Source organism: Phaenicophaeus curvirostris, chromosome 13, assembly GCF_032191515.1.
Source record: "Phaenicophaeus curvirostris isolate KB17595 chromosome 13, BPBGC_Pcur_1.0, whole genome shotgun sequence".
In the NCBI taxonomy this organism is placed as follows: Eukaryota; Metazoa; Chordata; class Aves; order Cuculiformes; family Cuculidae; genus Phaenicophaeus; species Phaenicophaeus curvirostris.
Genome location: NC_091404.1, coordinates 14,926,341 through 14,941,039, shown reverse-complemented (window position 1 = coordinate 14,941,039; position 14,699 = coordinate 14,926,341). Strand labels below are relative to the sequence as shown.

At 45.2% G+C, this 14,699-nt stretch overlaps 1 protein-coding gene across 3 annotated transcripts in view; it reads left to right on the top strand.

Annotated features, from left to right (window-relative positions):
• The first annotated feature begins 563 nt into the window (after positions 1-563).
• ARHGEF6 (Rac/Cdc42 guanine nucleotide exchange factor 6) overlaps positions 564-14,699 on the top strand; it is a 37,592-nt gene continuing 23,456 nt past the window's right edge. Inside the window, exons 1-3 of one of the 3 annotated variants that reach the window (XM_069868017.1) lie at positions 564-870; positions 1,910-1,993; positions 10,257-10,341. In XM_069868017.1, coding sequence (XP_069724118.1) covers positions 706-870; positions 1,910-1,993; positions 10,257-10,341 — 334 coding nt within the window. In that variant the 5' untranslated portion in view covers positions 564-705. Of the gene's footprint in view, positions 871-1,909; positions 1,994-10,256; positions 10,342-14,699 lie in introns of those variants that run through there. The other 2 variants (XM_069868016.1, XM_069868018.1) reach the window with 2 other exon arrangements.

The window sequence follows — 14,699 nt, the reverse complement described above, 5'->3', positions numbered from 1 at the left end:
TCTTTAACTTCTCTCCAGGATGTTTGTTTTCAGAGATTATCAAATACTTTGTAAAAGACCACATGTAATCCAAAATGGATTTTTGGAAAATTATAAAGTCTTTTTTTTCTACGTTAAGCACAGGAACAATTTATTTTCAAAAACCAGATCTTCAAAGTAGAAAGCTACTATGAAAGATAATTTGGTAACTATGTTTGCCACATAAAGTTGAAAAATGTTTATTTAAAGTTAGTGTGATGTTCCATTTTTTAGGGTGAAGCTTAATACTGTAAAGACCTCATTACACTGTTAAAGACAAATTTGCTTTTACTTGTTTGGGCAATAGCTGCAGGTGAAAGCCAACTTTACTAGATGGTAGGATGTCAGCTGCCACAAGGAGGAAGGCTTTTTGCTGGAGTAAATATCCACATAACATACTTCTATTCTCGTTTATGTTGAAAATGTGTAGTTAAAGGTCTGCTTTCACAGTCAGCCTTTAAAGGAACAGCACTAGAAACTTTTATTTAAAAAAAAAAAGGCTTACCTTAGGTTAACAGTACTTCTGCTTCTTCAGATTTGCTGAGTTTCTGTGCAGAGTGAAAAAAAAAAAGTAGTTTCACACATGAGCTGTGCGAGCAGCAGCAGAGGCAGGAAGATGTAATCACGGATGTGGGTTCCAGCAAGCTGCTGCACAGGAGAACTGCGCTGGCAGGACAACCCTTCGCGATGAATCCAGAAGAACAAACCGTAACGTGGCTTATTTCATTAGGAGTTCTAAATTCCCCGAAGAAAATAGTAGATGATCCAGAGGAGTTCCTGAAAACTTCTCTGAAAGATGGAACTGTGCTTTGTAAACTCATTAATCGACTTCTTCCGGGAGCTGTAGAAAAGGTAACTCTCCTAAGATGTATTTTGGTAGCTTGAAACTTTTGGTAGTGCTGCTCTGTGAAATCCTGCCCTGGGCATTTTGAGGTCTGGGTTTCTGTGGGAAGATAAATGAGTGAGTACCATCAGATGAATGTTTTACATTTTGGTTACTTGTCATATCTAATGGTGGGCAAAGTACAGTTGTAGGTTTAGTTATTTGATTTTGTCTCTACATCCATAAAAGAACCCCGAAAGGTTGCAGCTGGCTGAGTTACACGTGTTCATCAGCGGCAGGAAATACTGGCCCTACCAGAGATCAAAATATCTTGGGTTTTAATAGAAGGATATGCAATTTGTCTGTATGTAATTATTATCAATTACAACTGTGAATATATTTACTCTTTCCGAACTCTTACTGTAATGTACTTTGTTACTTGGGAAATACGCTAGAGAAGCAGATTAGGTTAGGAATAAATAATAAACCTTGCATTCATGCCATTTCAAACTGTCCCATAGCTGCAAATCCGTTGGTTTTGAAGCCATTTAAGCTATGTGAGTAGCTCCTGTTGCAGATTTATGAGGCGTGTATTCAGGCAGTCCAAAACTGTTAAGTAGCTGCAAGAGAAAAAAGGGAAGGAGTCCAATGAGAGATACAAAATGGCATCACAGAAGAGAAGCTGTTCAATTTAAAAAAAAAAACCCAAACAAAACAGGTTCTCCATCCTGTAGTACAGGAACCTTTACTTATTATGCATAAATCAGTTTTTCTAGCTTCTTATCTTTTGCTTGTTGAGGGCAGTGTGTTCTTAAAGGTCATTGATTTCCCACTGTCACTGTCATATGTTGACATTCAAAACAAGATGCCGACCATTTCGATGTGTGCATCACTTCCTCCAGTGGCTCTTTCTTCCTGCCTCAACAGCTTGCCTGCCACCCCCATCCGCCCCCTCAAGAAGCTTCCCTAATTCAGTATAAAACGCACATGTCAATATTCTTGCAGGCCTTCTGAACAGAGGCTACACGGAAGGTAGTGCAATGATCTCAGTGGATTTTCTTTCTTTAGTATTGCCTGGAGCCTAAAAATGAAGCTGATTGCATCAGTAACATTCAAGAGTTCCTGAAAGGCTGTGCTCTCCTGAAAGTGGAGGTAAGTCAGCTTGGATCCTTTCTTTTATTGTCATAACATGCTTGTTTAATCAGCCTTCTGAAAGGAAGCCAGATACCAGAGGGACAATATCAGTAGTCATTCCTCATCTTTTGTATTAATAACATAAATCAGAGCATGAGTAATTTCTTATTCTCTCTGGAGAATTTGGAGACAGAGTGTAGTACTGTGAACTGAACAGATTCCTTCTCATCTTCTGAGACAAACCAAAGTGGTCAGGTGGAACTATGTGGAGAAATAACAAGTCTGTCTAAACAGAGTGAAGCAGTGTGGATCTGTTTAGATTTTTTTCATTATTGGAGAGAAAGAGAGTTGCAGGTTTGAGCCTTGCTTTAATATGAAGGTGAAATCTTAATATTGTGGTAATTTTTCATCCTCTTGCAACAGTTGTGTGAGATTCTGACAAACACATGATATTAAATAGATCCTTACACATAAAAATAATCCTAATGAAAACAAAAATACACCTTTTCAGTGGCTATTCCTGATCCTGTCTATATGCTGGTTCTTAAGCATAGCTCATACTTGCATAATCAGAGTCTAAACGAATCAAGAGTCTGTCTAGTTTGGTCATCCAATTTTTTATTAAGTGCCTGCGGATTTAAAATGTGAAGACTTTTGTATCACACTTAAACTTCTACAGTAAAAAAAGAAACCTGTAACTAAGAGTCATCACTATCTCATTTGAAATAAGCTTAACATTGTGGGAAAAAAAAACATACTCTGAAGAAAAATTCTGCCTGAAGCAGGGACAGCATCCTTGGGCATTACACGGAATATTCATTCACCACAGTGAGAGAAGTTGAGTCCGTGGTAGCTCAGTTCCACACTCTTCCTTTGAAGGTCTAGACAAGCAAAAAGCCTTTCTTGTCTTTAGAGCTTTTCCGCTAACCAGCATGAAAATTCACTTGTTCCAGACTGGTTTCACTAACCTGTTGTTTCCCAGTAATGCATTTCTCGGAGCCTGCTGCAGCAGCCCAGTTTTGAGAGCAGATATATATATATAGAACCACTGAAGGCCTATCACATCAGAAATCAGTTGTTGCCTGTCTCCTGGTACTGACCATGTGATTTTCTCCATTTTTCAGAAGGTTTATTTTTCTATTTGAAAACTAATCATAATGGTTGTGGTGCAAAATATTTTAAAATAACAGTCTTAAACAGCTAAAACATAGGACAAGGGAAGAGCCCTCAGCTGTTGTGCTGTAACATCTCATAGCTCTGGCAGTTCTGTAGTGCTGCAGGCATGCTCCGCGATTTTCAGATACTAGGAACTAGCAATATCGTGTGCCCTGCTCTGGATGTTGCTCTGATCCTCCCTGTGCCTTTTCTTCTTTGGTTTTAATTTAAGGAAAGGTTTCTGGCTGCTGATTTATGGCCTCCTTGATCTTTGAAATATTCTGACTCTTCAGTAAGTTCCCTAATGTTCATGTGGTTGCCCTTGTCTTTGCTGCTGTGAAAGTTGACCTCAAAAGCTGAATAAAAGCTCAAATCTCTCACCTTTGTGTTTAAATTTGGCAGTGAAATGAAAATTATTCTTTCTTATTTTTTTTTGCAAAATATGGAGTCATATTAGAACATCAAGACAGGAATTTTGCTTCTTTCTGGTTCATCTTCGTAGCCTCGGGTAGAGGAACGCTCTCGATCTAGGACAGCTGAGATGGTGGGCAAGACATGACACAAGTCAGAGTGCTTATCCTTCCCTCTGGCTCTTCTTCACCCATATTGCCAGCTTTTCTGTGTGCTCTGAAGGCAAAGCCAGAGGACACATGAAAACCCTCTGCCATCTGTTCCTTCTATATGCTGCCCTGTTTGGATCTTCTTGGCAAAGTTACTCTTAAGAAGCATACGTGTAGGTGGTCCTTACTCATGCCTGATGCTTAGTTTGCCTTGGGAAGGGCAAGGCACCTCAGAGGGGGTCTCTGCAGCACATTTATTCTGAAAGCACGTTTGAAGCATCAGAAGAGGCTTCTGCTTCCAAGATCTGTCAGCAAAGAAGTTGCAGTGATATGGTGTTATGTTTATGGAAGAGGAGCATAGGATAGAAAATCTGTTCTGCTCCAGTAACCTAATTGGAGAAAAGAATAACATCAGTAAAGCTTCTGGCTTAATAAGTTTGAATTCCCTGACTGCTGCTTACCCAGACTTGGGATTTGACAGTAAAACCCTAACAATTCTGTCAAATTCTGCCCTTCTCCAAATGCCACAGAGATATGAAGAAGTCGCTTGGGACTGGATCTGTCTTGAGACTGACAAAGTGCACGTTGAGGTCAGAGATTCTGTTCCTGTTGCAGATGTGAGCAAAAGAGGATGTTCTGGGGAAATTCAGATCTCACAATTTCTACTCTGGACACTGACTTGTACAAAAGGGCCTCATTCTGGGGAATATTAAGCATGAAAATCTTCATACATGGTATTAGTATCCCATGCTCGCATCCCATAGTGTCATTGTACTTTGCCAAAGCAGCAGCTGCCTTCATACAGTGCCTGGAATTTGGTTTTGTCATAGACATTTGTACAGCTGCCATCTGGAGCTGAACATACCCCTTCACTTGGGCATTGCTAGTACGCAGGGGGCAGGTGATCAGGGTGGAAGGCAGAGTTTCCAACAGCATTCAGTTGAAACCCAAGTCCCACCTTCCACTGAATGGATACTGCTTGCCAATCTCTTCCAGTGGGAGGACATGCGAAGAGGTTACTCCTGCAGAGTTACATATGTGCGCTTCCCTCCTACCCTTCCTCTTTGTCGTCCTGGTAACTCAGTCTTGGGAAATGGAGGAAAGACGCAGCAAGGCAAAAAGCACCTTCTCCCATTTTACAGGAACTGTGAAAGACTTAGATATAACGGAAGGGAGGGAGAAGGACACTCTGTGACCTTCCTGCTTTGAGGTGGCTCTGTTAAGCTGCAACAGCTCTACAGGCTGCTGATGTGAGCTGGAAGAGTTCATCTCATTGCAGGGTATAAACTACCAAACTCTTGCTTAGCTTCAGTCCAGGACCGAAGCCTGCAAAGATCTGCCACTTCAAATGTTTTAGTCCTAAAAAAGAAGGGGAATCAACACCTTCTCCTAACTATACAAGTGGCGTAATTAGGTGAAACAAATGAGACTGTGTGTAAAATTTCCTGACTGCTTTTCAGCACTAGAATTTGATCCAAGTCATAAGAATGTCGTAAGTCTGCTGCAACAAAAGACTGGGTAGAGGACGTGGTCACCCCTTTGGAACTTAATTTTCCTTAGAGGATTCTTTGGTGGTTTGGAATGAGGAACAGTGCAGATAACCTGGTTGTGCTTTATTTACTCTGAGTCTTACACATACGAGCTGTGTACGCAACCCAATACCCGGCCCAGTTGAGTGAGTAGTGCTAGGGCAGTGACAGCTGGGCGCAAGCATGTTGTGGTGGAAAGTGGAAGGCAAGAGGCTCAGGCCCGGTGGCCAAGTGGAGTCTAGTTCAGAACATACAAGAAAAAGGTCATGGGGAGAGATAATTCAGATAGGAAGCTCCTGGCCTGGCTTGTTATAAAGGGCACAAATGGGAACTGTTAGCCTATGCTTTTGCTGTTAACACCACTGTGCATATTGGCAAGGCTGCTCAATAGCTGACCATCACTTAGTGCTGAAGAAGTGCAAGATCTTCATTCAGCAGCATTTTATTGCTAATAAAACCACAAAACTTCTGGCAAGGAGCTGAATTTTGTGAACTAAGAATGGTATCTGCAAGACAAATCAATAGTTGGATTAAACCTGACTGTACAGAATGATCATAGAGTGTGCAGTGCGTTGTTGCCACCGCAGCCAGAACTGAAGCTGTTTCTGCAGTTGGAGGCGCCTGCAACCTTCACCAATCTGTTCATACTTGGATGGAGGTCTTGGGAAGGCAAACGAAAAATCATGAACTCATTCACGTGCTCTCCAAGCCTGTTCTGCTTTGGCTTCCCTCTTGGTTTCCTGGCTGGGTGATGTCAAAAGTGAAAGCTCCAGACCAGAGCAGTGCAATCACTGGGCAGTGAGTATGTCTGAATTCAGAGTGACCAAGTGTCCCAGAGACACTGCAGGGCATCCCTGCATGGGGTTTGAGTCCTACAGCTGGGCTGCACCCTGGATGACGGTACAGTGCTTTGTTCCCTCTCCATGCTCCAGGCTGCTGTTGCGTTGAAGCGTCCGGGGATTTGCACACTCGCTGTAGGAGTGTTCCCTCAACAGATGGAGGCACACGGCAGAGGGACATGCTGTCTCTGAGAATTCACTGCCTCCACGGAACTGTGCCTTATCTGCAGGCCCTTCTGCAGCGTTTCGCTTTTCAGCAGTGCAAAACCACTACAATTACCATTTCAACAGCCTGAATTTTCCTTTCTTTTCCTATCCTTTCCCTCCCATTCTCCCGGTCCTTTTTCCATCTTTCCCTTTTCCATCTTTCCCTCTTTCCCTCTTTCCTTTTCTCCTTCCCTCTCCCTTTCCCATTTCCCTTGTCCTTTACCCTTCCCTTCTCCCTCTTCCCTTCTCCCTCTTCCCTTCTCCCTCTTCCCTTCTCCCTCTTCCCTTCTCCCTCTTCCCTTCTCCCTCTTCCCTTCTCCCTCTTCCCTTCTCCCTCTTCCCTTCTCCCTCTTCCCTTCTCCCTCTTCCCTTCTCCCTCTTCCCTTCTCCCTCTTCCCTTCTCCCTCTTCCCTTCTCCCTCTTCCCTTTCCCTCTTCCCTTTCCCTTTCCCTTTCCCTTTCCCTTTCCCTTTCCCTTTCCCTTTCCCTTTCCCTTTCCTTCTCCCTTTTTCCCTTTCCTTTTTCCTTTCCTTTTTCCTTTCCCTTTGCCGTTTTTCTTTTCCCTTTCCCTTTGCCGTTTTTCTTTTCCCTTTCCCTTCCCCTTTTCTCCTTTCTCTTCCCTTTCCCCTCCTCTCTCCTTTTCTCCCTTTCCTTTTTCCTCTTTCCCTTTCCTTTTTCCTTTTTCCTTTCCTTTTCCCTTTGCCCTTTTTCTTTTCCCTTTCCCTTCCCCTTTCCTCCTTTCTCTTCCCTTTCCCCTCCTCTCTCCTTTTCTCCCTTTCCTTTTTCCTTTTTCCCTTTCCTTCTCCCTTTTTCCCTTTCCTTTTTCCTTTCCTTTTTCCTTTCCCTTTGCCCTTTTTCTTTTCCCTTTCCCTTCCCCTTTTCTCCTTTCTCTCCCCTTTCCCCTCCTCTCTCCTTTTCTCCCTTTCCTTTTTCCTTTTTCCCTTTCCTTTTTCCTTTTTCCCTTTCCTTTTTCCTTTTTCCTTTCCTTTTTCCTTTTTCCTTTGCCCTTTTTCTTTTCCCTTTCCCTTCCCCTTTTCTCCTTTCTCTTCCCTTTCCCCTCCTCTCTCCTTTTCTCCCTCCCCGTTCCCCGGGCCTCCGCCGGGGGGCGCTGTTCCCTCAGGGCCTGCGGGGCGGGGCGGGCCCGGGCTCCTCCTGTCACTTCCCGTTCCCCTCCCTCCTCCCTCCGTCCGTCCCCGCTCCGCGATCGGCTCCGGGTCAGCGCTGCCGCCGCCGCCGTGAGTACGGGGGGTGCCGGCCGGGGCGCGGGGCTCGGGCTGCGCTGCCCGGGGTTGGTTTTCCGTCCTTCCCGGCCCGCCGGGGGCTCCGGGAGCGGCTGCTCGGCGCGGGTTCGTCCTCGCCCGCTCGGAGCCCGGCGGAGCCGCCGCCGCCCGCGGTCCCGGTTGTGGGAAAAGCCTCTTAACGGCGGCAGCCGTGGCTTTAAGCGGGGTTTTATTTACCTCCTGCGTGCTGAGGGTGAAAGAGCCTTTTTCTCCCTCTTTTTCTTCTAGCCTGGCAGCTTGTCTTTTAGGAAGGAACAGAATTATGCATGGATTGTGCTGGGAAAAGTAACTTTTAGATGAAATGAGGACTTCGTGTTTGATTAATTTGTTCTGGCACAAGCTGTACAGTCTATTTACGTTGCGGTAGCTCATCCAGAAGAGTGTTCCACATCACCGTTGTTTCACAGTAGCTTTTCCAGGCAATTTCTCCGTGAAGAAAAGTGCTAGAAGTTATTGCTTGCTTTTGTGCTCGTGGTTTTTTGCGTATCCCTCCCACCACTGTTTTCCTCTGGACTTTGTCAGTGTGGTAACTCCGAACTTACAGCATCGTTCTGTGCATTGAAGGATCAGGGATCATAGAATCATAGAATAACCAGGTTGGAAGAGACCCACCGGATCATCGAGTCCAACCATTCCTATCAAACACTAAACCATGTCCCTCAGCACCTCATCCACCCGTCCCTTAAACACCTCCAGGGAAGGTGACTCAACCCCCTCCCTGGGCAGCCTCTGCCAGTGCCCAATGACCCTTTCTGTGAAAAATTTTTTCCTAATGTCCAGCCTAAACCTCCCCTGGTGGCGCTTGAGGCCATTCCCTCTCATCCTGTCCCCTGTCACTTGGGAGAAGAGCCCAGCTCCCTCCTCTCCACAACCTCCTTTCAGGTAGTTGTAGAGAGCAATGAGGTCTCCCCTCAGCCTCCTCTTCTCCAGGCTAAACAACCACTTCAGTTGTTTGGAAAAAAAAAAAAAAGCTGTTCATTCAAGGCAGGACTTGTTTTTCTGGACTTACTGAAGTGGAAGAAAAAGGGTATGACTGAGAAAATGACACACCAGAGAGACGCACGCAAGCATCCCAGCCTCGCTGTTTCCTTTCCTCTGGTGCTTGGCAGGAGGGTGAAGGCATGTTCCTGTCATGTTGTGTCCTCCAGGGCTGCCAGCAGGGTCAGCGCACACCCAGGCTCTCTGTTACCATCTCCATTTCCACCGAGACGCTGCCGTCGCTGCGTAGGGCTGCAGGCAATGCTCAGATAGCGCTGCCTGCAACTGCGAGGCAGCAAAAACTAGTTCACGCCCCAGTTGGCAGAGGGGATGGGGATCTGTGTGGTCCAAAGGATGGGACCCAAGCGAGCCTGGGCGGTAGATCAGCCCAAGGTAGGTGTCGTTTGTCCCCGAAATGTGCAGAGCCATAGATGCAAGTGGAGCTGCTGATGTTAATATTTGTAACAATGGCAAGCTGTTCCCTTTCTGAGCATAGATTATATTTCTTTAGGGTAAAGCCTTTCTCCCAGTATTGAGTAGCTGAGTCAATTTTGAAATATATTCTCAACAAAGAGCAGCCTTTGTACTGCCCGTGTTGGACTTTGTTGCTGCATTGATGTGTCTGTTGAGAGGAAGAGATGCCGTGGTGAGCTTCCAGGCCAGTCCCAGTCTCCTTCCTATTTGAAATATGCCAAACATAATCAAGAAGCTGTATGTGGGAAGCAAGAAGGGGCCACGTTAAAGGTCAGGACTACCCTAAAAGTGGTTAAGGCTTGTGTACTTATTTAGCAGATACACTTTTTAGTCCATTGGAAGTGTTTGTAAGTAGATGGTGCCTGCAAGGAAACCTTGAAAATTATCTTTCTCGTTCGTTGGGTTTATGGGCTATCGTCTCCATCTGCATCACAACGTGTGTTTGGGGGTTAGCAGATGGTGCCTTGGTGGTACCACTAACGGGGACTTTTTGTATCATTCATGTTTGCCTCATTAATGGTAGGATTTGTACAGTCTGTATGAACTCGAGGGCATTTCTCAAGCTTTAGAAGGGACTGCAGTGTTTTGATAACTTGCATTGCCCCTTGTTGTGCTCAGGGTGGTTTCTGAAGGGCTGCATGTTCAGGGTCCAGGTTACCAGTCATGGAAAATAAACCCTTGCAAACTGTTTTGCCGTTGAGTCTTAGAAACACAAAATTCTTCAGAGTGGAATTTTTGCACATAAAATAATGGGGCTTGGCTTCCTGTAAAAAATAATAATAATTTTTAAAAAAAGTATTATGTATGCCATATTGCCATAGCAGAAAATTCTGTATATTTGTTTTTTCTGCTGTGGCAAATATGTGCATGTTTATACACAGATCTATGTACAGCCTCAATCTCTTCAGCATTCGGTAGCAAAAATAGCAGCAAAATCTTTCCTTCCCCCAAGGCAAGCAGTAACCTTCCCCATAATTTTCACAGTCCCTTCTCTACAGACAGCACTGATTTCTCCCTTCCCTGTCCCCACCGTTCCGCTCTGACTGCTGCTGGGTCCCCCTGCCCTTCCCATGCCACCTGCCACCGATGCCCCAGGAATTCAGTCGCTGTAAAGGAAATAGGACTTGGCAGCCCTGAATAAACACCCTTCCCCTACAGAAACACATGGACTGCTTAATCCTCACTGTCAGCCTCTACGTGGGCTGCCCAGGCAGCTGGAGTGAGAGATTTCAGGCTCAACTAGGTTCCTTTTTTTTGCAGGTGTTTGATCCACATGATTTGTACACCGGAGAACAGTTCTCCAAGGTCCTGAGTACATTAACAGCTGTAAATAGAGCTACTGAAGGTAAGAAAAAGGTTTTTTTTTCTTTCATCTTTTCAAATTCTGTCTCATATGTGCACTGGGATGTGGTTTGGGTTTTTTTGATGATTCCTAGTTTATGATGATTTCTGCCAGCTCTGATGCTTGATGCTGGACGGTGGGATTGACATTTTGTGCTTCTACCAACTCCGAGTTTAAGTGTGGCATTTCAGAGTTGTGCGTGCACTCTGCAGAGCTTGATTATCGGTTCACACTAAGGGACCTCTGATCAATTTTGATAGTATTAAGGGACCTCAAAGTAGGTCATTATAAAGGAGCCTTGATGTAAATGAGCGTGCGCCTCCCCAAATACAAATTCTCAAGATTTTAAAGAGCATGTTTTAAAGCTGAAGAGAAAACCAGATCCATCTGCGTAGTATCTTTACTGAATGTCAAACCAACCACCCTTGCCAAATGCTCAGTCAATTGTTATTGATGTTTATCCTCTTGCTGGGTCTGTGGAGAAGGCTCCTGGATTTGCCAATCAAGCTGATGTCTTGTCCTGCCTCCTTGGGTGCAGTAGGGGGCTGCTGAAGTGAAGCAAATCAGCTCCACTTGTTTTGGTCCCAAATATGTAGCTGTTCCTCCCAGGCTGCTTTAGACTGGTGCTCAGTCACATGGGCTGTGAAAGGAGAAGTTCAACAGGCGGACGATGACAGCTTGGTGCTCTAGGGAGGGCTGAAGGACCAGTGTCTCTTTTCAGAGGGGATTGGAGAGCAGGTCTGCAAGGAGCTTGGAAGAGTTTGTGGGGTGGAAAGCCCTTATGGCTCCCTTTCATGCAAGCACTTTAGCACAGGGAGTCCTGCACAACCACTGAAGTCCAGCACCAGGAGCAGAGTTCAATTTCCCTGTTGCAGATCATCTTTTAGGTGGTTAAAAGAAGAAAAATTAACACCCCAAGCCCAAGATTTTCCTTTCATAGGAAGGTTTTTCTGTTGGCCTACTCCATTTTTCATAGGTTTGATTTGCATTGGTTTTCTCAGTTGTTTTGCTTTGCTTTCAACTGAGATTTTGCTTTTGGGTTCCCTTCTGCTAGTACAGAAGCTGTTCAGGTCTTCAATGAAGCGATCTCTTGGCTGAGACTGGACCCGCTCCTCCCTTTTTCCTCTTTTTTTGTTCTGTTCTGATGCAAGGGTTTATAAAATCATATATATACATATAAATGTATATACTAAATTTATATATTATATAAAGTGTTATATAAATTATCATGTATATATTATATAAGCCACAAGATGTCTATATACACACAATAATGTAATAGTATATAATGTATAATAGTATATAACAATAGTATGTACGTGTACGCATGTATAATGCTATTCTGAAGAAATTCAGGTTCTTAGACTGCCTCTCTGCAGCCAACATTCAGCTCTGCTGCTAGCTTGCTCCCTAGAAGTGAGGGAACGGTAACTCAGCCTCAGCATGTCTCCTTACAGCCTCTTACCGCTCCATTAAATGTCAGCACTCGCTGACCCCATGTAGAAAGCTCTTGTGGTTCAATGTGATCAGGGATATAAAATGCAGGTTTCCTCAGCCAGGAGCAACCTTTGCTAAATGCTGTCATTATGATTGATGTTAGCTTCATTATTCTAAAAGTAAAACGAGTGAGAAGCTTTCCTGCCTCTGTGCTTGCCAGTTGCTGGACCAGAGGGTTGAGGTGGGGTGTGTGTGGAAGGGCTGACGAGGACACAGAGCTGTTGCCTCTGCAGTCCCCTTATTTACAGGCCCAACTTAGTTCTTGCAGCCACCCATGTCCCAGCTCAGCTGTGCAGTCGCTGGGTGAGGCTCTGGATGTGGCTTTGCTGGGGAATAGTTTCTATTACACATCACCACAGGGCTGTAGGGAAGCTGAGATCCTCTTGGTTTCATGGCCAGCGTCTGTTTGAACATATGCTTTTTCTGTTTAAATGTTAAAAAGCGCAATGCCTGCGATATAATTAGCCGTTCAGGCAGAGAGCACCCTTGGGAAAAATACAGGGTAAAATAAATACATGTCTAAAATGTTTGCTTTTTGGCGGCTTGGCCAAGTTCCTGAGAAGCAAGAGCCTGTGTCCTACAAACCGCCGCTGCAGATGGTCCGGTTTGTTTGTCTTGCCAGAGGCCAAGGGCTGAAAGGAACATCAGGCCAAGCCTGGTACCAGCTACGGCAACTCCTGCTATGGTCAGGGCTCTGGCTTGCCTGCGCATCCCGACACCCACAGAGTTGCTGCATCCTCACACCCCTGTCAGAGGCAGAGGGAAGGAGGTGACGGCTAAGGAAACACTGTGAGAAGGTGTTTCTGAACATCCATTTGATGTCCAAATCCTTGTGTCTTTGTGGATCTTTGTTATGCAAATAACTTGATGCATCATTTGTAGTGGATAAATTCAGAGTTCAGCAGTTGTCCATCAAATAACAGCAATACAGAGCTTGATGCTTTTATCTGAAAGACAGGGCAGGGGAGGAAAACCAGCTGCGCTGGATCAGATGAGGCTCCTCTGCCAAAAATAGTGTAGGAATGTGAGCAGAAAACCCAGCTATTTTAACCGTAGTTTAAGCAACATATGGCAGCAGTGTTCCATGCTGGACCAGGCATAAAATGAGATGCTGTCATGATGCAATATAAATGATACACTTTCCTGCCAAACTGTCAAAGTCAGTTTTACATTTGTTTCTGGGTTGCTGCAGATATTTATAAAAGCTTTGGAAGATTGGGAGGGGCAGGGAGAAGCATAAAATCTACAGTAACCGAGTCATTTCCATGAGGTTGTTGCTGATGGTTTGAACAGGCAGAGAAGACTGAACTCGCGGTTTACACCCTCCCTTTTTAGAAGGAGTCAGGGGAAGAACATCCCATGCTGGCAGCCAGCCACCCCTCCTGGCCTGTGAGTTGCTGGGGGCAGCCGAAACTGCTCCTGCTCGAATACCATAATGCTTCGGAGGAAAAAAAACCACAACAAAAAACCACTCTGTGTTTGCAAAGTGGGTTTCCTTGCAGAGGGGTTTTGCTGTTGCTGCAGCCCAGGGAGCTGGGAATTCACTGTGTGGTCATCAGGCAGTTGTGTAACGAGCAGGGCAAGAGAGAAAACAGACTCACTGACAGCACACAAGATTCACTGTGAATGTTGTCCATCGCTGGGGCATGGATTGGGTGAACTGGTGCATGTGTATGGTCTGGTTGGGGTTTTGTAAGGCCGTGGCGCCTCGAAATTGTAGGCATGGACCCGGTCCCCATTGTGCAAGGCACTGGAGAAAGACAAAGCAAGTCCGTTCTCCAAGAGCTTACAGTATGTGTTGCTCCAAGTCCAAGCTAAGGATGAGGTGTTTTCCTATTAAAAAAAAAATCCTCTGGGGAGAGTAAAAGCCCAGCTGAGTTCCTGTAGCTCCCACCAAACTTCCCCTTCCGAATTATTTTTTCCATGTTGACATTCAGACTGGAGAAGAATGGGGAAACAGCAGCCTTGGAGTTTGTGTGTTCCGATTCCTGCACACACTCGGTGGCTTGATCACCTTCTCGCAGTGTTTTCGAAGAAGAACTCCAAACATTGTCCAGGGAACTTACACACCCAGGAAAGCGACGCCTGCAGACTGCTCTTCTCTGTCCTTCTTTTGAGATCCATGGACATGCTAGGTCCACACCACAGGTGGAAAACAGTTCTGAGATACAGAAGTGTTCTTCAATCTGAAAAGAAGCTGCAAGGCAAATCTCAAAAGTACTCCACAGTTTACTGAAATGGCAATGTCTGCTGTTACTTCATTTGAGCATCATGGCACATAGAAAGGAGGTGATCTGAGTGTTCTCCCGTGGTGTGGTATGTGGTACAGTAGCAGAGAAGTACTGGAAATTACTGGATGGCTTGAATCGTTAGTTTTACTGCTCTACAGCATCCAGGCAGGATTCTGGGGCTGAGCACTTCCAGGTCCTGCAGGAGCAAGAACTGCTCTTGGTGATGAGGCCACTGACTCAATCTGAGCACAGGGCAGTTGTGACCAGGAAACTTTTACCCTCTGGCAAGTTTTTTGCTGTCAATGTAGAAGCAAATCACTAATTGTGAAAAACAGGTCTCTGAGCAGCAGCATTATTTCCAGCAACAGATAGATGGTGGCAGGAATAAGCCCAGAGACAAGTTTGCAAAATGATGAGCTTTGAGCATGTGAAGGAGGCAACTCCAAGAGCTGCTGGGATGGTCTGAGCCTTTCCTAGAGGTGACTTCTGTCCTTCCTCCGTGTGGACCGAATCCCCCTCACATGGCTAATGGCAGCAGTCCACGAACAGTAATCAAAATAGTGCCTAGCCTCTTTCAGCTGTATAATGAACCCAGAAGGACTTCTCTAAATAGGGGTGCAATTGTGTTGACCA